The 18,862-nt window shown below is 51.4% G+C and overlaps 8 protein-coding genes across 8 annotated transcripts; 2 read left to right on the top strand and 6 right to left on the bottom strand.

Annotated features, from left to right (window-relative positions):
• Window positions 1–399: 399 nt before the first annotated feature.
• On the bottom strand, window positions 400–2,041 carry RPS6 (40S ribosomal protein S6). The gene is made up of 6 exons (XM_062877907.1): window positions 1,830–2,041; window positions 1,638–1,717; window positions 1,569–1,575; window positions 1,141–1,503; window positions 864–1,031; window positions 400–807 (listed from the first exon to the last, which is right to left on the bottom strand). The coding sequence occupies exons 1-6, from the start codon at window positions 1,833–1,835 to the stop codon at window positions 712–714; spliced, it is 720 nt and encodes a 239-aa protein (XP_062733725.1). The 5' UTR covers window positions 1,836–2,041; the 3' UTR covers window positions 400–711.
• Window positions 2,042–2,123: 82 nt separating this feature from the next.
• On the top strand, window positions 2,124–3,766 carry DPH1 (Diphthamide biosynthesis protein 1). The gene is made up of 2 exons (XM_062877906.1): window positions 2,124–2,545; window positions 2,597–3,766. The coding sequence occupies exons 1-2, from the start codon at window positions 2,353–2,355 to the stop codon at window positions 3,751–3,753; spliced, it is 1,350 nt and encodes a 449-aa protein (XP_062733724.1). The 5' UTR covers window positions 2,124–2,352; the 3' UTR covers window positions 3,754–3,766.
• Window positions 3,767–3,948: 182 nt separating this feature from the next.
• On the bottom strand, window positions 3,949–4,620 carry QC761_307615 (uncharacterized protein; the record flags this gene model as incomplete). Its single annotated transcript, XM_062877905.1, has 2 exons — window positions 3,949–4,359; window positions 4,444–4,620. 2 exons carry the CDS (start codon window positions 4,618–4,620, stop codon window positions 4,078–4,080), a joined length of 459 nt encoding a protein of 152 aa, XP_062733723.1. The 3' UTR covers window positions 3,949–4,077.
• Window positions 4,621–5,819: 1,199 nt separating this feature from the next.
• QC761_307610 (uncharacterized protein) lies at window positions 5,820–8,770 on the bottom strand (the record flags this gene model as incomplete). Its single annotated transcript, XM_062877904.1, has 3 exons — window positions 5,820–7,746; window positions 8,300–8,362; window positions 8,613–8,770. 3 exons carry the CDS (start codon window positions 8,768–8,770, stop codon window positions 5,820–5,822), a joined length of 2,148 nt encoding a protein of 715 aa, XP_062733722.1.
• A 14-nt stretch (window positions 8,771–8,784) lies between these two features.
• On the bottom strand, window positions 8,785–9,942 carry QC761_0055900 (uncharacterized protein; the record flags this gene model as incomplete). The annotated part of the gene is made up of 3 exons (XM_062872522.1): window positions 8,785–8,811; window positions 9,387–9,575; window positions 9,901–9,942. The coding sequence occupies 3 exons, from the start codon at window positions 9,940–9,942 to the stop codon at window positions 8,785–8,787; spliced, it is 258 nt and encodes an 85-aa protein (XP_062733721.1).
• A 2,012-nt stretch (window positions 9,943–11,954) lies between these two features.
• On the bottom strand, window positions 11,955–13,478 carry SEN54 (tRNA-splicing endonuclease subunit sen54; the record flags this gene model as incomplete). Its single annotated transcript, XM_062877903.1, has 1 exon — window positions 11,955–13,478. One exon carries the CDS (start codon window positions 13,476–13,478, stop codon window positions 11,955–11,957), a length of 1,524 nt encoding a protein of 507 aa, XP_062733720.1.
• Window positions 13,479–13,746: 268 nt separating this feature from the next.
• Window positions 13,747–15,145, bottom strand: CYP10 (Peptidyl-prolyl cis-trans isomerase cyp10). The gene is made up of 2 exons (XM_062877902.1): window positions 14,579–15,145; window positions 13,747–14,523 (listed from the first exon to the last, which is right to left on the bottom strand). The coding sequence occupies exons 1-2, from the start codon at window positions 14,654–14,656 to the stop codon at window positions 14,083–14,085; spliced, it is 519 nt and encodes a 172-aa protein (XP_062733719.1). The 5' UTR covers window positions 14,657–15,145; the 3' UTR covers window positions 13,747–14,082.
• On the top strand, window positions 14,922–18,702 carry QC761_307580 (uncharacterized protein). Its single transcript, XM_062877901.1, has 3 exons — window positions 14,922–16,542; window positions 16,623–17,507; window positions 17,561–18,702. Exons 1-3 carry the CDS (start codon window positions 16,456–16,458, stop codon window positions 17,801–17,803), a joined length of 1,215 nt encoding a protein of 404 aa, XP_062733718.1. The 5' UTR covers window positions 14,922–16,455; the 3' UTR covers window positions 17,804–18,702.
• The last annotated feature ends 160 nt before the right edge of the window (window positions 18,703–18,862 follow it).

Genomic DNA, 18,862 nt, shown 5'->3' with positions numbered 1-18,862 from the left:
GTGTCCCTCGACAACCCAAATGTCGAACAAAGGGACACACACATGTCTGCCTCCAAGAAGCCGGGCCATCAAGCTTACAAATTCCACATGTCATACTGGCACTTGGAGAGCACACCTGGCTTACGCCTGACATAAGTTGGCTGAACCTACCACAGGCAGCATGAATGGGTTCAACCCGACGCCAAAGTCCCAACAGAAAGCGCCTTCGGAAACTATACCTAGCCAGGAGGTCTGCCAGGCAAGAGAGTCCGCGGTTATGCCCAATACAACCTGCTTACGTGCACTCATGGATCTGCAGGGTTGCATATCCTTGTTTTTCTTTCCTTCGAGAAGCCGTCTATTTCTTGAAACCATGCTGCATTCAGAAACAGAGCAGCGTCCAAGTATCATAGCTCTCAATAGTAGACTGCTGCATCACCAGGGACAAGAATCACCAAAAACATAGGGTATCACAGTTTCACAATTTTTGGCTGCATGGGTCTATATGAGCAAGTCGAAAAGGGTATTCATGGTTTCTCTTCCGTCGCTCAACCACACGCCTTCCCGGTGGAACAAAAACGCCGTTGAGGTGATTCTCAAAGAGACTCATGCTGACATTCGTGAAGACCGTTTCTAAAGCCATTTACACGTTCGCAGATGAGCCGGCCAGCCAGCACGCCGTACCCATTTTCCCAAAGCAACCCGAGAGACCCATTAAACAACACTCATTCTTTACTTGCGCATAGAGGAAGCTCTGCGCTTGCGAGCATCAACCTTGGCGGCCTTGGCCTCGGTGACACGCTTGGCCAGGATAGCAGCATACTCATTCTGTGCTGATAGTCAGTACATGTTGCAAAATCATCCCTAGAGTACGAAATACGTACGGCCTCATCCTTGACCTTCTCGGCCTGGCGGCGCTTGAGCGCAATGCGGTGACGCTTGTGCTGGAGGCGCTGGGGAGTGACGAGACGCTGGATGCGGGGAGCCTTGGTGTAGGTCTTCTTGCCCTCACCCTTGGGGGTGACCTCGCGACGAATGACGTACTTGCGAACCTAGTTTCGACAGATATTAGCACTCAGACTCTACCCGAAATTTGGGATGTCTAATCCTCAAAGCTCAAGGGTAGGCGATGACGGATATGACCGAGAAGGTAGCACATACATCGTCATCCTTGCTGAGGCCGAAGAAGCGGCGGATCTTGGTGGCACGCTTGGGGCCGAGGCGCTTGGGGTGAACGGTGTCGGTGAGACCGGGGATATCCTGCTCACCCTGCTTGACAATAGCGACAGCGAGGACGGAGAGATCGGCACCGACGATGCAGCCGCGGACGGACTTGCGCTTGCGCTCACCAGTGCGGCGGGGGCGGTAGCAGGAGTGGCCGTCGGAGAGGAGGAGGCGGACACGGGTAGGGGCGATAACACCCTGCTTCATTGGGAAACCCTGCTTGTCGTTGCCACCAGTGATGCGGAAGATGTAGCCCTTCCACTCATCGCCAAGGGAATCGGCAGGGACCTCAGCGCCCATCTAATTCGGTCGGTCAGCAATTCGGTTCATTCGAGAGAGATGTCGGGTATTTCGATGGTACATACGCGCTTCCTGTGAGAATTGGTCAGTTAGCTGTCTCCTTTTGAGTCGGAACCTTCTCTTCGACCACTTACTCGAGGAAGGGGCGGAGCTTGCGCTCATCTTCAATGTCGATGAGCTTCTGAGAGCCGTTGGCTGGGTAGGAGATGTTCAGCTATCAAGGGAAAATCGTCAGCACCGATCGGAAAGTCGTCGAAATCGCAAGTTGAAGGCGGCAGCAATTGCGTATCGATTGTAGGAATTCGTAAATGGGTATGGTGGCTCACCTTCATGTTGGCGATGATGCTGGCAACGACGTTTGTTGACGATGGACTCCGGGTCTACACGGGAAAACAAGAGAAAGATTTTGTGTGCTCACAGCGATGTGAATTCTTAGGGCACATTTTCTGCCGACGCTAATTGGGCGGGAGCACCTCACCGCCCCACTCTGCCAAAGTGAATCGCAGACCTCTGGGCCAGAGTGAATGGACCGTGCCAAGCCCCGCCTGGCCTTTTGGGTGGGGCCTCACTTTTCAGGGACAACATCTTTTGATCCATGCCATTACATCTGAACGCCATGTGTGCGCTTCATCTTCATGAAGGCTATCTCACAAGTCATTTCTGATAGCAAAGGTCTGCGAGAGAACACATAGGACCTCAAGTCAACATCCAGACTCTCACTTCACCTTTATTTTGTGCGAGAATCTGCTCAGGAGTTTCTTCTTTGTTTTCCACTTCCTGTCTTATCTTATCAAAAAGTGGCCCTCATCGCCCCTCCTTGAAGACTGAAGACTGAAAGCGAGGTTCACGATGGAGGAAGACAGAGCCCTTGTGGACGTGGGCATCGCAGCCGATATCGAGGCCAGTCAACCACCACCACCTCAAAATGTAGTCAAACAGCCGAAGAAGCGATTCGTCGGCAGACGGGCCGCCGCCGAGGCCGCCGCAAAGAACAGTTCAAGCAATGCTTCATCATCCATTGAAGACAGCGGAGCTATCCAAGGTACATTCTCACCACCCCTTATTCACAACACACCATGCTAACACCCCTCAGTGGCCCAACCAAGGAGAGCCCCCAGACTCCTCAACCAAGTCCCCCCTGAAATCCTCAACGACCCCGCCCTCAAGTCCGCCATCTCCCTCCTCCCTTCAAACTACTCCTTTGAAATCCCCAAAACCATCCACCGCATCCGCTCCCTCTCGGCCAAAAGAGTAGCCCTCCAAATGCCCGAAGGCCTCCTCCTCTTCGCCACCACCATCTCCGACATCCTCACCCAGTTCTGCCCCGGCATCGAAACTCTCATCATGGGCGACGTCACGTACGGCGCCTGCTGCATAGACGACTACACCGCCCGCGCCATGGGCTGCGACCTCCTAGTCCACTACGCCCACTCCTGCCTCATCCCGGTAGACGTCACCAAGATCAAGACCCTCTACGTCTTTGTCGACATCTCCATCGACACGACCCACCTCCTCGCCTCGCTGGAGCGTAACTTCTCCCCCGGCAAAACCATCGCTCTGGTAGGCACAATCCAATTCAACGCCACCATCCACGGGGTCAAGTCCACGCTCGAGAAAGCCGGGTTCAACATCATCGTCCCTCAGATTGCCCCGTTGTCAAAGGGGGAGATATTGGGGTGCACCTCCCCCAACCTGTCAACGTACACGACCGACCCGGTAGATCTGATCCTTTACCTCGGTGACGGGCACTTTCACCTCGAGTCGATCATGATTCACAACCCTTCCATCCCGGCCTACCGGTACGACCCTTACTCGAGAAAACTCACTCATGAAGTCTACGGTCACGACGAGATGCAGGGCTTGCGGAGGCAAGCGATTAAGACGGCGAAAACAGCCAAGAAGTGGGGGTTGATTCTCGGGTCGTTGGGGAGGCAGGGGAACCCGCATACGTTGTCTCTGATAGAGGAGAAGCTGACAAAGATGGGGATTCCGTTTGTGAATTTGTTGCTGAGTGAGATTTTTCCTGGGAAGCTGGGGATGATGAGCGGGGAGGGGGAGGTGGAGTGCTGGGTGCAGGTTGCTTGTCCACGGTTGAGTATCGATTGGGGGTATGCGTTTCCTAGGCCGCTGCTGACGCCGTATGAGGCGCTTGTGGCGTTGAATGAGAGGGAGGATTGGGGAAGTGGTGCGTACCCGATGGATTATTATGGGAGGGAGGGGTTGGGGAGGACGAAGCCTTTGGCTGTTTGAGATAGTAACAAGTAAAATTTGGTCATGATATTCACCCTATCTAAGCCCAGTTTGTCCCCTATGCTACAGACTTGCTTCGATGTTGACGTCAACTCGCCTCTTTTTGCGGTCTACCCAGTTACATGTGCGCAGGTTGCGATAGTTATCCTCCCTGCTGGCCAGGCCGGTGGTAATTCACAGCAGCCATCGGAGTGACCAGTTGTTGTTGTTGAGAGATAAGCTTTTACGCCATTTCCTCGTGTTCTTTGAGAGCACATTTCAGACGCCCCATGTTTAGGTTCAACCTACACACACCGACAGTTACCACGTTCATACCCCCTCCCTTTATTCTCCCCCCCCTACCCCCTCGACCCTCTCCCTCTCCAACCCCGAACTCGTCACCGGCTCAGGCCGCCCACTAAACACCAACTTCCACTTTACAATCTCCACCACCTCCAGCTCATCCCCATTCCCCCCATCCCGCTGTCGTTTCCTCACCACCGCCAACGCATTAACCAACTTCTTCACTTCCCCGAAAAGTTTCTGATGCTGCCCGATGTACATGTACACCTTTTTTATCCACGGGCCCTCCCCTGTTGTCTCCCCTTCTACATAATCTGGAAAGACCTATTGGTTGTTAGTAATTTGAAAGGGAGGGAAGGGGGGAGGGGGGGGAAGGGGGGAGGAGGGGGGGGGGGGGGGAAGGCATACCAACTGTCCTATCTGGATTAGCTCCCCAGACTCTGACTGGGTTAGGTTGATCGTCCCTTGTAACTCCAGCAGCGCAAGGCCGTGTGGTGTTTGTAAGAGTTGCGGGAGTGGAGAGTGGACAACTGGGTGGTCAGGGGAAGTGAGGGCTGGTGGGTGTAGTTGAACAGATGTGGACATTGTTTGTGGCAGGTGGTGGTTGTGGTGGTTGTAGAGCCTACTTAGGATTGCCGTGATGGTAAGGTGCTGACGATGGATATTTTGAGCATCGGTTCGGGGATTTCTCGTAAAATGTCCGTTTGATGTCGCTGATGTTGAGTTCTAATGTCTCCAATCTCACAGAGGTGGTGGTGTTCACTGATGATGCAAGTAAACGCGTTAAAGCTGGATTGCGGTCGCGAGTTTGAATGTCGTCGCCGTCTGACTCGGTGAGTTGAAAAATCACAGACAATTTTCAACAATCCTGGTCTTCAATTCGCGTTCTTGGAGATTCTCAACCAAAAGTCACTTTTTTGTATGTTTGAAGAGTTGACAGCGCTCCTGTTCATGAGAAAGATGATGATGCATGTTGTCTATATATGCATCCCCCGCATAAACAACCCCGCTATGTGCATACCTCACAGTGTGGGCTTCCCCCCTTTTCAACTTCCCCCCTTTTCAACTTCCCCCCTTTTCAATTCTCTCCCAAAAACACCATGCTTCTCAGTCACTTTTCACCACCTTCGCACTCTACGCAGATATACAATGAAAATGCAGTATATATACAAATAGTCTATCTCTGACACTTGCCCCTCCACCTGACCCTCATCCCATCTGTTTAGGTATCCAGATCCATCGATAGAAACCGAGATCCCTGAGAACTGATATGACCATGCCGCTATAAACCCTTTCCCATGCTCAGCAAGTAGAGAACCCCTTTCTAACCTCCCATATCCTCCTCCCCGCAAGAAAGTGGTGTAGCGATATGTCGCAAAGAATGAGCAGCATGGTATCGGTGTTGAGAGCGTGTTAAAAGGCTGCCAAAGACACATATCTGATGTTGTACAGTCCTAAAAAGCAAGAGGGCGCTCGCTCTTTGTCGACTCCAATTACATAGTAATGTTGGTGTGTTGTTGCCATGAGGAATATTAGGTGCGTGTCGAAGCAAAACAGAGCAAGGGGTATACGCGCTGCTAGGCGTAAAACAAACAAAAAGCCGCCGTGAAAAAGTGGAAAAAATAAGGTACAGCCAGTCGTCCGAGCAAAAAGAAAAGGAGGCGAAGAAACACGCGCAACGAAACGCAAATTGATGATCCCAACCCTGCCCCCCAAAACGCCACCAGCCCAGAGCCACCAGGGTATAAAAACAAAAAATGCCGCAAGGGAATCACCCGGTCCTACTAGAAGCTCGGCTTCGTGAGGACGCGGTACTCCACGTAATCCTCCCCGTCTATCTGGATCAAGAAGGGTTGGCTGACCAGAATACCCTTGAACGGGCCGGTTTGCTTTCGCTCGTACCTGATGGTACCGTTCATCAGGACGTCTCCTTCGTAGCCTTGGCCCTCGTTACGGATGCGTGTGGCCTCTTGACTGGCCCAAACGTTGTTCAAGCGAGAGATGTTTTCACTGAAAAGCTCTCTGCGGTTAGCTGGGGTGGCCGATGACTCTCGGGGCGTGGCTGTGCTGCTGGCACGCTGATCAATGCGAGCCTGCGCCTTCTCAACCTTTTCAATCCCGTGACGGGCGAGCTCATGAGTCCTCTCGATCTGGGCGATGGCCGACGATGACTTGCGGTTAGCAACTCCGAACTCAGGATTAGGGAGTGAGTGTCGGCCGCGGAGCCCAGTTTGACGACGAGGCTCGTTGGTCTTTGAGGCAGGCGAGCCGGAAGCAAGACCATGAGTGACGCCATTAGCTCCCTCGATCGAGATCTCAACATCGTTCTTAGTGACGGAGGTCCCCGCGGCGATGTTCAAAGCAGCACGCTTCTGAGCCTCTTGGACGGCTTGTATCTCGTTTCGGGCGCGGTCCTCAGGTGCCTCACCCTGGTCGAGCTGGTGCTGGCGAACCCTGCAATATTCCTTGACCTCATGGCGGGAGAGACCTTTGAGATGAGGTTCAAACTCGAGAGCGTCCCAGGTAATCCACAGTGCACCAGGCCCACTAGGGAAGTTGCCATCAGCGATCACTCTACCATCGCGAGTCTCCTTCGCAAGCCTGATCCTGAACATGTCATTAGCACCCAGGATACCGTAAACCGCGTGCTTCTCAATCGGGTCATCTTCACTGGATTGTTTCCAGTATCCCAAAACAATGCGAGTTGGCCGGGTTCCCGGAAGGGCCTCCGCGGGCTGTTGAGGGGGGGGGGCAGGCTCTAGCTGGGCTGAAGTAAAGGATCCTGTGACCTTTCGTTTCTTGGACTCGGGACGGCTGGGAAGGGTGGCAGGATCGGGTATCACAGCGCCGTAAGCAATGAGAGGTTGGTTGGCCGTTTCGGGGGGAGGGTTGGTGGTGACTCTCTCAACCGCGAGCTCGGCAGCTGCTTTGTCGGCTATGTTGCGCTCCTCGGGGCTCTCGTTCTCGCCAAGATTATCGGCGCGGATCTTGACAAACTCCTTGATCATGTGATGATTGAGACCAACAAGATGGTCTTCAAAGACAATCTTCTCGAAGATGACCCAACTCCCACCGGGGCCAGGGGGGATCGGGTAGCGTTGATCAACCTGACGTTTGTCGCGGGTAGTTGTCTGGATTCTGGTTCTAAGGCGATCCCTCGAGTCAATGAAGCCGATCACGGAATGCTTATCAGCCTCATTTTCGACCTGAGAATCGCGCCAATATCCAATGATGACACCTTTGACGCCTCCAGAACCATGAGTCTTGGCAGGCCGGGCTTTGACACGACCTTCGTGAGGACCAGGGCTGTCGTCTTGGATAGAGTCAGCATAGTAAGTGGAAGTCCGCTTGCGCTTGCCGGTAAGAATCGCAGATGGATCCATGTTGACGTCAGCTATATCGGATTTATCCTGGTTGACGGGCAGCTTCCTGTTGGCTTTGGTGCCAACGACGATCTCGTCTTCCAGGTGATGAATGACAGGGCTCGAATCGACACTCATGAGATCCTGAGTTTCGTCGACGGGAAGGCTCGAAACGACACTCATAAGATCGTCATCAACCAAGTCCTCTGTCGTGTCTTCGGCAGGGTTCTCAGCAGCGTCGTCAGGATGATCCTCAATACTAGCAGTATCTGTTGGAGAATCTGGTGGGGGGGTGAGCTCTTCGTGAAGCTCGTCCTCTTGGAGATTGTCCCCGTCCAGATCGGTACGTCTAGCGACACATTAGTTGACTGCATATAAAAACAGAACATCTGACTGACAGGATGAGAATGTGATCGAGGTTGTATCATGAGATGCTTTGAAGGAGTGTATACAAACCAGGAAAGGCAACGAATTGCTCTTCGAGAGCCGTGGCCGGAGGAGAAAGACTGCAGCAAAACACTTGTCTGTCTGAGCCACCACGGTAGGAGATTGCTGAAAAGTGGGATTTTGAGGGCAAGGGGCTGCAAATTGTGTAGATTGTGCTCAAGGCAACAAGGGACGCGAAGCATAAGATATCATAAGCGACTTGAGCCAGGTTGGAGCTCACTTCAACATTCCGACCTCGAAGTCTGTGCTCAAGGGGGCTCAAAGTCCTCTGTGATGGCAACAACGAAGGCTTGACGAAACCAACAATATCATAGTCAGTGGCTCATAGCCAAAGTGTATCCCAGAAGCTGATCGACTTTGGCGATGACACTCGTCATCTGATCGGCCACGAGGACCAGAGAGAAAGAGAGGAGACTGGTCTGATGTGTGTTTCTGAGGCTCTGTGGATGACTTACTTGTCCAAAGACTCTTGCTGAACTGGAGTCTCAACAATGGGCGATTCTGGCTTCTTGATCTCACTGGGACGGCTGTTGTCAGCGTGATAAAAATAAGCAAAGTTTTGGGAGCAAGAGAGCAATTAATAAAATGTTCCACGAAAGCTGTGATACCGTGCGCATACGACGCAGACTGTGTTGGAAGAAAAAAAATGAAAACCTGGCTGAGAGAGCAAATGTGCATAGAAGAACTGGCAGGAACGAGTCGCATGCCCCTCACAGCCATTGCCCTCCATCACATTTACCGACACAGAAAATAGAAGGAACGACTTACTCATCAACCGCTTCATCTTTGACAGTCTCGTCCTTGGGTGATGGCTTTGGCGGTTCAACCAATAATGATGTAGGCTCATCCATCATGGCAGTTGGGGCACCTTCTCTCGCAACAGGCACAGAGACGGTAGTCTCCATCTTGTCTGTTCCAACTGACATCCGTAGATAGTCAGTCAAGGCTCTGGGTGTTGTGTGATTTGCTGATATGTAGCAGTGTCTTTTGGGGATTGTCAGTCAGCGATGTTTAGGCACGAACACGAATGGCGGAATATGAATCTTGGTGGATAAGGTCCAACTGGGTGGCAATCCAAGATGAATAATACGAGACAGAGCTCGTGAACAAAAGCCCACCAAAGACCTGAGCAAGTGACGAGCCAGAGGGAAAACATCAAAAGCTGCCACATCTCAACCCATTACATGAAATAAAAAAACATTTTGACCAAGTGTGAACACGCATGCAAGACCTTGTCGTATATGACGTGATTTGAAAAGAGACACGAAAAGAAGCACAAAAGCATTGATAATTGCAACTAGATAAAAAGAACCGAAATACTCACGTCAATCAGCAAAGTAAAGCTTCAGTTTGTTGTCGCAACACCCAACAGGTGATGCTGATCCCCGACTTTGCGACAAGTCGAGAGGATCGGTTGAGCTGGGAAGGCTTGGCGCGTGGATGTGTTTGTGCTGACCAAGTCGACAGGATGAAGCTGATGATGATAACAAGATATTAGTTGCGAATCGATCAATCAAATCCACAAGAGAGCCCTTCACTTACTTGGATGGCCGAGCGCAAGAGACAAACAGTGAAGTTTGTTAAGCTCGAGTTGTTTTTGTTGTCCGGATTCTTTCCACTGGGACGCGCCGAGAAACACACGAGACTCGGGCCGGGAAATTCACTGTAGTGCGTGGGTGCGCAAGTCGCTTGGTTAGGGACACTTTGCTGCTGATGATAGAGAGCGATTATCTGATAAAGTTGAAGCGGAGACAAAAGAAAAAAAAGTCGCAGAAAAGAGGCAAGAGGTGAAAAGAGGGAAAGTGCGGTGGGCAGACTAGGTGATTTATTTAGATAACAAGGTGGGTGGGAATTGAACCGAGGGAGACAAGGTTAATAATTCCTGGGGTGTGTTGTGTATTCGCACTCAGTTGCTGGGTGCTGACTTCACGCAAAGAAAAAAAAAAAAAGGTACATATCACAAGTACCGAGCTCTGCTTCCTGCGTAGGATGGATGACGGGATGATTCACACTGGGCTTCAGCCAAATTGCACGAGTTCCATCGAGTAAAACTAACTAAGCGAGCTTTTACGCTGTTGCCAAGTTCCAGTCTTGCCATTGTGAGATTGAGACTGTCGAGCAAACATACCACCCACTTTTAATAGCTCTCTCTGATGTAGTTCCACATGCCAGATTGATGGAAGTTCACAATCAGATCTATCTCTTTTGCGATGTCTGGCCCCTCTTGGCAAAAAGCCACTTGTCAAAAAATGACTCTTGTCAAATAATGCTTGTCGAGAGAGAAGGAGAGAGACAGACAGACAGAGAGGAGGAGAGTTGTTGGGAATAGATAAATGGAACATAAGTGGCCCAGTTTCCTGCATTCGCACCTTCTAACTTGAGTATTCACGCAGGGCTGTAACTTTGCAGGGGTTGGCTTGAACCATCTGAAACATGGTGTCTGTTGCATCAGTGTGATCCAATGCAAAGCGTTCATCATCTCTGGCGACACAAGATAAATAAGGCGATGTGTGCTTTGCTTCTTCTCGCACCTTTTTTTTCAGCGACTGGTCATTTGTTTTCTCAGAGGAGATACTTGTGATGGGCCGAGGCAAGTAGGACCGAAAGAATATCGAGGAAGGAAGCGATAAGTGGATAATAAGTTGAGTGTGGTGATAAGCGTCGATATCTCTCTCCGTTAGTACCATGCTGATCACTTGCGTGTCAACTGGCCACGAATTAATAACCGTATTATGTTGATAAAACAAGACCTTAGTTTTGACTGATGCCCCTCTGTATCAACCATTATAAAAACCTGGAAGCCATGAAACTGGAAGGAGAGAGAAAGAGCTTTTTATCGCAGGAGCGGTCTCGAACTTGTTGCCCATTGTGGGAACGAACACGCCCCACTTAGTCTATTCTGATTGGTCATCTCTACAGCCAACTTCTCAAAGCCTAAAATCACCAATTCCAAGATCGAGACGTCAGGTGGGTGGGACGCCATGCTTTCTCAAGGTTACCTATTTTATTTGTCTCACCTAAAAGTTGTCGTAAGAAACATGTAGTCCTTTTTTTTGCCATCTTCCGAAGAGCTGGTGTTTCCAAAGAATCATGGCTTCCTTATCTTTGGAGAGCTCTTGGTCTTTGACTTACCTAGACTCGCTTCCAACGACAGTCTCGGAGATATCCATTTCAACCAACCCCGAAAACACACCTTGTCCGACAAAACAAAGCACGCCACTTTTCCATCATGTGATCCCTTTCCGAGTCACTATCCATGATTCGACAGAAGCGGGACCTGCAGTAGCTGCCTATCCTAGGTCCTACTTTTACATGCCGCCTGTCCAACAAGATAGAATGCTTCTGATCGAGATAACAAGATAGGCAGACAGGAGCCACGCAATCCCGGAAACACTATATCCTACTTCCTCAGAACTCAGCTCAGTCAAACCAACTCCTTCACAGCTTTCAGACTCGTACCAATAACCCAGCCACCTACCACCCAACATGAATACCTACCTCCCGCATCTGCCCAGAAGAGTCAGAAGAGAATCTCGCCACCAACCCTCCCGTTCCCAATGGTTGACGGAGGCATTCCCCGTTTACATTGCCTCTCTCTCATTGCATTCAGCAAACCTCAGACTTTAATTTTGCACAAACCTACCAATCTCTGATGCAGTTTGTGTGCACCTAGGTTGTGAAACCTTCAAATTTCCTATCAAATATCGAGATGAGATTGCCGTGCAACAATGTGTCAATAGGGATCTCGTTCTCAGTGTCACATTTGTTTTTCTCGAAGCAGTTGGCTTCAAAGGCAACACAGCTCTAGTGGGCTGTCATGTTTAGAATACAGCTGAGCATCAGAGCTGTTGACATAGACTTTGCTCGGCTTGAAACTGCATAAATCGCTTAGCCCTGGTGTATCTCTGGATACCAGCAATACCTGGGTAGTATCCAATTGCTTTGATTCAAAACCTTGAGGTGCTCTTCAGTCTCTCACGCCCCTTCAAAAAAGGCTTTCCGCATACTAACTGCCGCAAAGGTCAACAAGGCATAGTAGAACTGGGGTATCATAACTGATCTATCCATCTATTTCTCCATCGCTCTAACCAGTACTTTTCACCCTTCCGTCTATCCCCCCCTCCCCCTCCCCCTTCCTCTCCCACCACCTCTCCCACCCCTTCCACCCCGTCCTTGATTCCTCCCCCCTCTCTTCCCACCCCTATAACTCCCATTCCTCCCATCAAACCTCTCATAAATCCTCTCCTGCCCAAACCCCCCTTCTCCCCACCTCATATAATTAATAACCCCATGATCCACCACCGCCATCAAAACATTCCTCCACCCATTCTTCAACCTGGCATACAACCTCCCATGATTCCCCTCCCACTCCCTCTTCGGCGGCGCCCAAGGCGTCTGCTCCAACAGCCCAAGTATCTCCTCCATCTGCGGCACCTCGCTCTCCTGAGCATCCACCACACTCAGATAAAAGTCCGGGCTTGGATGCCTCAGTTTTGTCCATTTTTGGGAGGACTTCCACACCAGAAAGTGAATCTCATATGGTGCTATCGATGGGAGAGGAAAAGGGAGGACGGGGGAGGGGATGTGCCTTTCGATGAGGGAGAGCTGAGAAAAGATTTGGTTGTAGGAGCGGTAGAGGCCTGGTTTGAGCAAGGGACCGGATTTGGGCGGTGATGGGGTGAAAGAGGGGAGGAGGGAGGAAAAGAAGTTTTTGATTGTGATGTTGAGACGGTAGGAGGACTGATTCGGGTTAGAAGGGTTAGGAGGAGCGCGGAGGACGTTGTAGCCGCAGCGTTTGAGATTGGAGTAGACCTGAAATTTTTGGAGCGAGATCTTCCCGCGGGTGCCGTCCAGGCCGATGAGGAGGGCGTAGGCTGCTTGGAGGGAGAGGGGGAAGCCGTCGGCGTATTCGTCTTCTTCGTCTTCGCTGGCGCCCGTCGGTTGGGTTGATGGGTCGACATCGGTGTTCTCGGGTTGGGGAGCTTCCCCTTCGACAGGGGCGGCAGGAGGTGTAGGGAAAATCTCACCAAACTCTTTTGTGGGCCACCACAGATCCAAGGACCCTCTCTCTACCAGATAGAGCGCTTCCTCGGGAAGCAACCAATCCTTCCCCCTCCCTGGCCTATCCTTCGCCTGTCCCGTCACTGCCCTCCCCAGGTTCTGCGTAGACGTGCTGGACCCCTCCAAAATCACAACTCTGTCCCTGATGTGCCCAAAAGGCTTCCTTTCCTTCTTCCCATCTTCCGCTTTTGAATCCTGCCATTCCTCACCCTCCTCATAGTCCGCCCACCAACCTGGGAAATACCAACCACGTACAAGATTGGCGCCACTGTGAATGCGAGTATAACTTAGAACCTCCTGCATAGCAGCTCTACTCTGCTCGAGGGTGTCGGCCTGGAGTTGTGTGCCATGGGACTCGAAGTCTTTCTCGCCTTTGCGAATTGTCTGCGCGGAAATATGTGTGTTCTTTTTGAATAAACTGGCAAAGACACGGAAGTCTTGTGCTGCGGCGCCTTCGTCTTCGAGGAGGTCTTCGGCGGTTTCTTCAGCTGGGGCGTCTGGGGTCGCGGTGGTTGTGTTTGCTGTGGGAGGAGGGGCCGCAAGGGCGGGGTTATCGTCGTCGTCGAGGGCCATTCCGTGTGCTTTTTGTGGGATTCGCCGGTAAAGTATTCGTTGCGGCCAAGATATCGTCTAAATTCAGAGAAATCTTCACTCTAGGTCGCAAGCTCTGTGTTTTGTGGTTGATGGACGGTTGACTCCTAAATTTTTGTATCTGCGGCGAGAAGGCTTTCTGGCGTGGATGACCCACACTGGAGTGGTTCCCGGCAGGCAGCGCATTTCCACCAGCATAACCCGTTATTGGCAAGTCGACCACACACCGTTGTACAGAAAGCATCAAAAGTGGTAGAATAAGTTTTCTTCTTTTTTATTGTCTTTGGAATATGCAACCGTGAGCCAAGATGTCAAATGTCCCCTAGCTTCTATGTGGCGTCTCTATGTTGCCTGGCCTTCTGGTTGACCAGTCTTGCTTCTTGGTTTTTGGGTATCATCTTATTCTCGTCGCCTCTCAACTTTTGCGCTCTTTCCGTTTGGGTTGCTAGCTGGTGCGTGAGATAGTACTCAACTCCAGCCGGCGCCCAGTTTAGTGCCAAATGAAGGGGGTAGATGGCAGAATGCCTAGGCAGATACATGATGCCGGTCGTGCATTGTAGTTTGCTCCAACCTCTTATCCTGTTTCTCACTTGGCCAGTGGGTTCGCATGTAACGTTACTCTCTCAATCCTCGGTGTCTCTTCTCCGTCCTTCTTGACCGGTCTGCCCTTCTTGTCCACCTCCAGCTGTTCAATCTTGGCCAAGGTAGCCAGACTCACGTCTCCAATCAGCTTCCCAAACACCGTGTTCAACCCGTCCAAATGTGGCGCGGGGGCGAAACATATGAAGAACTGACTGCCGTTGGTGTTAGGCCCTTTATTCGCCATACTCACGACTCCTCTTTCGTGGTGTTTAAGTGTTGGTCGGATCTCGTCTTCGAAGGTTATCCCGTATATCGATCGGCCGCCCTTCGGGTTATCTGGAGGTGATGGAACAGCGGGCGCGCCGGTCTGGAACATGAAGGACGGAATTATTCGGTGGAGGGGAGAGTTGATGTAATAGTTAGAGGCGCAGAGGGCGAGGAAGTTCTACGAAATGTTTAGTGGGAGCGAAGGCGCAAAGGACATATTAGACAAAACATACCTCTGCAGTCTTGGGGACGGCCTCGCAAAACACCTCAATTTTGAGGTCCCCAAGAGTCGTGTGGAGCGTTACTGACATGGTAGATGTGGTAGAATCGATCAAGTGTTGTGCTTGCTGAGGTTTGTTGTGACAAAAAGCAGTGAACGGGTCTGGGTCCGTGTTGACGTCGGTCGTCTGAACAGGGGCCCTTCTATCAGAAAAGCTTGGCGGGCGGAAGCCACATGCCTTGGGGAGCTATGACCACCATCTTGTTTCATGTTCATGTTGGTGTTCTCGACATGGACATGACGACACCACATTTTGACTTGGAGAGCAATCGAATGTCTAAGCCTTCCTGATGTTTGTTTGTTTGTTTATGTTCCGGATGGTATCTACCGGGCTCGTGTCACTTATCATTTGGCTTGGTGTACCGGCAGCTCGACATTAGCTTAAACCGTCTCACAAGTTTACAACGGACATCACACGTGCCCCGCACTTCGATGATTAGAGAGAAGCCCGAAACTCCCAACGTTGGCTGGAGCCAAGATGGTTGCTTTTGGACCAACACATCGCTCAGCAAAATGAGTCTAGTCCTGCAGGAACCACTGATGAGGATCCGTCCGCCCGCCGCAAGTCATGATTTCTGATAGTGTATGTGTTTTGTAAGTTGCTGTGAGGAACCACGATCCACTTCGGTTCCCACCTCTCGGCAGCCCTGAGCTTGGACTTGGACTTGGCTCTTCTACTTCGTAGCTGGGCCACTCGCACAGACAGGGCAGACAGGCATTCAGATTTCGACATCGCAAGGCTGCCTCTCTCAGTCTCTCTCACCTTTTTCCTATTCTCATCCCGCTGGCCCAGCAGTTCAGCCGTCTCACCTCCTGCAGGCAAAGCAAGCCCGCTGAGACTGTCGTCGTCTCTGCCCGGGGCGCTGGGTCGCTGTGTCTTTGTTCCTCCCACTCCACCTGTCCCGCTGCCGCTGGCTTCTATTAGAGATCTCGAAACCTCACATCTCGGACCTAGCAGCTTTGCCTCACACGGAGCCTTCCCTCCTTAATTTATAGGACCGTGGCTATAGCTACCGACCGCTGGAAGTTTAAGGCGGGCCTTGGTACTAGCAGCTTTTGGAAAAGGGCCTACCTTCATACCTAAGTTGCTCCCCCTCAAGAAACCTGAAAGGAATTCCCATTTCCCTTTCGGCCTTGGTTGCAAGGTGGGTATCACTTGGTTGTCGCATTGTAAACTCCGGGGTCGGTATCCGCTGTGAGATCGCCCAGCCGCAGAGTCCACTGAAAGGCAAGGAACCCGCAGGAACACGCCGGGCTACAATCTCGGCGCAGACAGCACCCAAGTTACCAACGCACCTGAGCGGCCGAGCTCGACGACACAAAGACACACGGCGGCTCGAGGGGTCTTTTCATTTGGCCCCCTCCTCCCCTCTCACCCCCCCCCCAACGACTGCTAAAAAATAAGCCTGCACCACAGCAGCCTCCATTCGTACTCCATTCGTATCCAACCCGTCGTTGCTTGCGTCTTGCAAGAGATCTCCACCCACCTTGGAAACCCCCCTTCGCCCATTTCCCAGCAGCACCGACACACGCGACGAAAGAAGACCTCGACTCCAGTACAGTGTGCCTCGCTGCGGCGGACGCCGAAGGTGATGTCCGTGGTTGTCGCAACCTCACCCAGCTTATCGATACAGCGCCGGCGACACCCCAGACGAGCCCCTCACCTCGGACAGCCCTCACGCCTGATCCCATCGCTTCAAGCCGACGTCTGCGGGACGGTCCTGTTACTGATGATTGGCGAAGGCCGCCGCGGCTTGCCTGAACGACAATAAACGATAATAACAGTAAAGTTTAATTGGAATCGGTGCGGGCGCCTCACCCACCAGCAAGATGAATAATACAGCTGCGACGGTGAGGATATCCGGGCCTCCAAACAGTAGTTTTCTGGTCGGCTACCCGGGCATTTCGGCGACACTGGTGCGCTCCCCTTCCTCTTCCTAGTTTTTGGTATTCGTATGCAAGTTGAATCGACAGGGCGCATTGCTAACATCGTGTAGCCCAGGATAGTAGGCAAAGTCGAAATTCGGCCGGGTGCAGGCTATACAGCGCCAGTGCAAATATCCATGGTTCGCATATGCTTACAGCGACGAGAAACGATACATCCAGCGGCGGAAAACATGGCGCGGAGGCATTTGGGCACCCCGAGACGAGAGACGGTCGATTTAGTAGGGAAGGAAGTGCTGCTGTTCCGGTGCGTGTCGGGAAAAGAGGCCGAGAGCGTGATTGCGATGGATCTGCCGTTCCAAATATTCATCCCTTTCGGACGGGGCGGCGAAGAAGTAAACCGCCGCATTCCTCCAGCAAGCATCCAACTAGCCAGCCGAATCGCCGAAACCTACTATGAGCTGGTGGTCACAGTCCAACAAGGCTCGAGCATGCAAAACCGATACGCGTTCCCAATACCTCTTCAACGATACGACACCCTCTCCACATTCGGCATGTACAACCGCCCAGAAAGCAAGGTGGTGACGGCGGACAACATTGTGACGTTGGGGATTTCGCTGCCAAAGTGGAGTTATGGGCCATTAGATCCCATAACGGTGTACATTAAGCTTGCGCCAAATCCGGACTGGCTGAACAAGGCGCGGAAGGTGACGATACAAAAGATTACGCTGGCCATCGAGGAGGAGATCACGTTCAACCCGGAAGGAGACGAGCCAACGAAGAAGGTCAGCAAAATCGCCAAACACACGCAGCAGGTAGGGACCAAGATCCCGGAAACTGGATATGTTACCAACTTGGGGCTCGTGTTTCCTGCGCGAGACCTTAGGGATTCGGAGGGTATTGTGAAAAGGGGCAAGCCGGGATTTCCGCTATATGAGGTCACCAGCTTTACGACGACGTCGATACTGTACAAAATTGAATTCTTTTTGACGATCAAGGTGGGTGCGCGCACATGGAATTTTCAGTGGCTCTTGTCTAACCTTTTTGCTAGGCACATCTAACATCTGCCCGCGATATCACATTACGGCAACCAATTGTGATTTGTCCAATGGACCAACAGGCTTGCAAGGAGGAAATGGATGCTATTGAGCAAGCAGCGAAAGATGCCTCACATGTTGACCCAAATAACCCAAAGCTGCCGGATCGAACGATCATCTTGGCACACGATAGGGAGGCCATTCGGTACCTGGGGCTGTGCGAAGTTGGAGGGATGAAGAAGATGCTGATCGAATAACGGCCGACAGCAGATGGATGGCTGGAAACGGAAAGCACCAAACGAAGAGCGACGAACCGCCGGATTCAACCTATCCATCGCCCTCTGGATGGAACTCGCGTCGCGTTCTTTCTTTTCGGTTGTATCACACGAATTTTTTGCGTCAAATAAGTTACACCTTGACTAAGACGCCGTCACCGTTGCTCAACGAGATATTTACGAAGACAACCGTCTGACGTTCGGAAGAGACAGCTCTCGGATAAAAAAAGAGTCCCACAGCGCTTTGACAACGACCAAAGAATAAAAGGACCTTGAGGCCCCAGTACACCATGCGCAAGGGCCTGAACCCAGGTTACTGGGAATGAAGAAGCCTTTATATTGCGCTCTACTCTAGCCACTGACTAAATACATCGCTTCAATGGCGGGGGTAGTATTATAGCCCAAATGAGCGATGGGAGCTCTAGATGGACTAACTGACGTCCCTATGGGCCACTCGGCGTGGTGGCCCAGAGAGTTTATTATTGGGGTGATTTTGGAAGGCGTTGAAACTTGAAAGAGGGGGAGGGGGTCATGTTTCTGATGACATGGTGTTATACAAACGGTTGGGATCATGATGGATTTGTTTGATGTCCTGAAATGGACGGGAATACCCCCTATGTTTTGCATCTGACGATGATGTCTTCTGTCAGCTTCAGGGGAAATGAAGGAGGGGGGGGGGCAAGGTTTGGATGTATATATACCTATAGTTAAACAACTTCACCCGCAACAAGGTTGGTGATGATGATGATGAAGGATTAGTTGGATGGAATTTGATGGAGGAGAATAAGATGATTTTAAGGTGGTGATATCCCAACACCAGACATCCATCCGATTTTATCAGTGTTTAGATGTGAAGTAACACATATGGGCACATACACACATACACACATACACACATACACACATACACACATACACACATACTTCACACCTCTAATTCCCTTTTTTACTCTCATCTCACCAGGCCATCTGTATTGAGCTATTTCATAAAGTCATACTCACTTCCCCCATCATCCCCATCCAATCCCCATCCCCATCCCC

This window comes from Podospora bellae-mahoneyi, chromosome 3 (genome assembly GCF_035222275.1).
Source record: "Podospora bellae-mahoneyi strain CBS 112042 chromosome 3, whole genome shotgun sequence".
In the NCBI taxonomy this organism is placed as follows: Eukaryota; Fungi; Ascomycota; class Sordariomycetes; order Sordariales; family Podosporaceae; genus Podospora; species Podospora bellae-mahoneyi.
The sequence above is the reverse complement of the archived record's forward strand: the minus strand, read 5'-3'. Positions and strand labels throughout refer to the sequence as shown.

Bases quoted from the DNA above. Each gene is read 5' to 3' on its own strand.
- RPS6 (XM_062877907.1), bottom strand. The intron at 1,032-1,140 runs GTATGTGCTACC...TGTCGAAACTAG, and splicing joins GCCTCAGCAAGGATGACGAT to GTTCGCAAGTACGTCATTCG. The intron at 808-863 runs GTACGTATTTCG...CTATCAGCACAG, and splicing joins AGAAGGTCAAGGATGAGGCC to AATGAGTATGCTGCTATCCT.
- DPH1 (XM_062877906.1), top strand. From the start codon at position 2,353: ATGGAGGAAGACAGAGCCCTTGTGGACGTGGGCATCGCAGCCGATATC. The intron at 2,546-2,596 runs GTACATTCTCAC...AACACCCCTCAG, and splicing joins AGACAGCGGAGCTATCCAAG to TGGCCCAACCAAGGAGAGCC.
- CYP10 (XM_062877902.1), bottom strand. From the start codon at position 14,656: ATGTCAGTAACGCTCCACACGACTCTTGGGGACCTCAAAATTGAGGTG. The intron at 14,524-14,578 runs GTATGTTTTGTC...AACATTTCGTAG, and splicing joins CCGTCCCCAAGACTGCAGAG to AACTTCCTCGCCCTCTGCGC.
- QC761_307580 (XM_062877901.1), top strand. From the start codon at position 16,456: ATGAATAATACAGCTGCGACGGTGAGGATATCCGGGCCTCCAAACAGT. The intron at 16,543-16,622 runs GTGCGCTCCCCT...AACATCGTGTAG, and splicing joins CGGGCATTTCGGCGACACTG to CCCAGGATAGTAGGCAAAGT. The intron at 17,508-17,560 runs GTGGGTGCGCGC...CCTTTTTGCTAG, and splicing joins AATTCTTTTTGACGATCAAG to GCACATCTAACATCTGCCCG.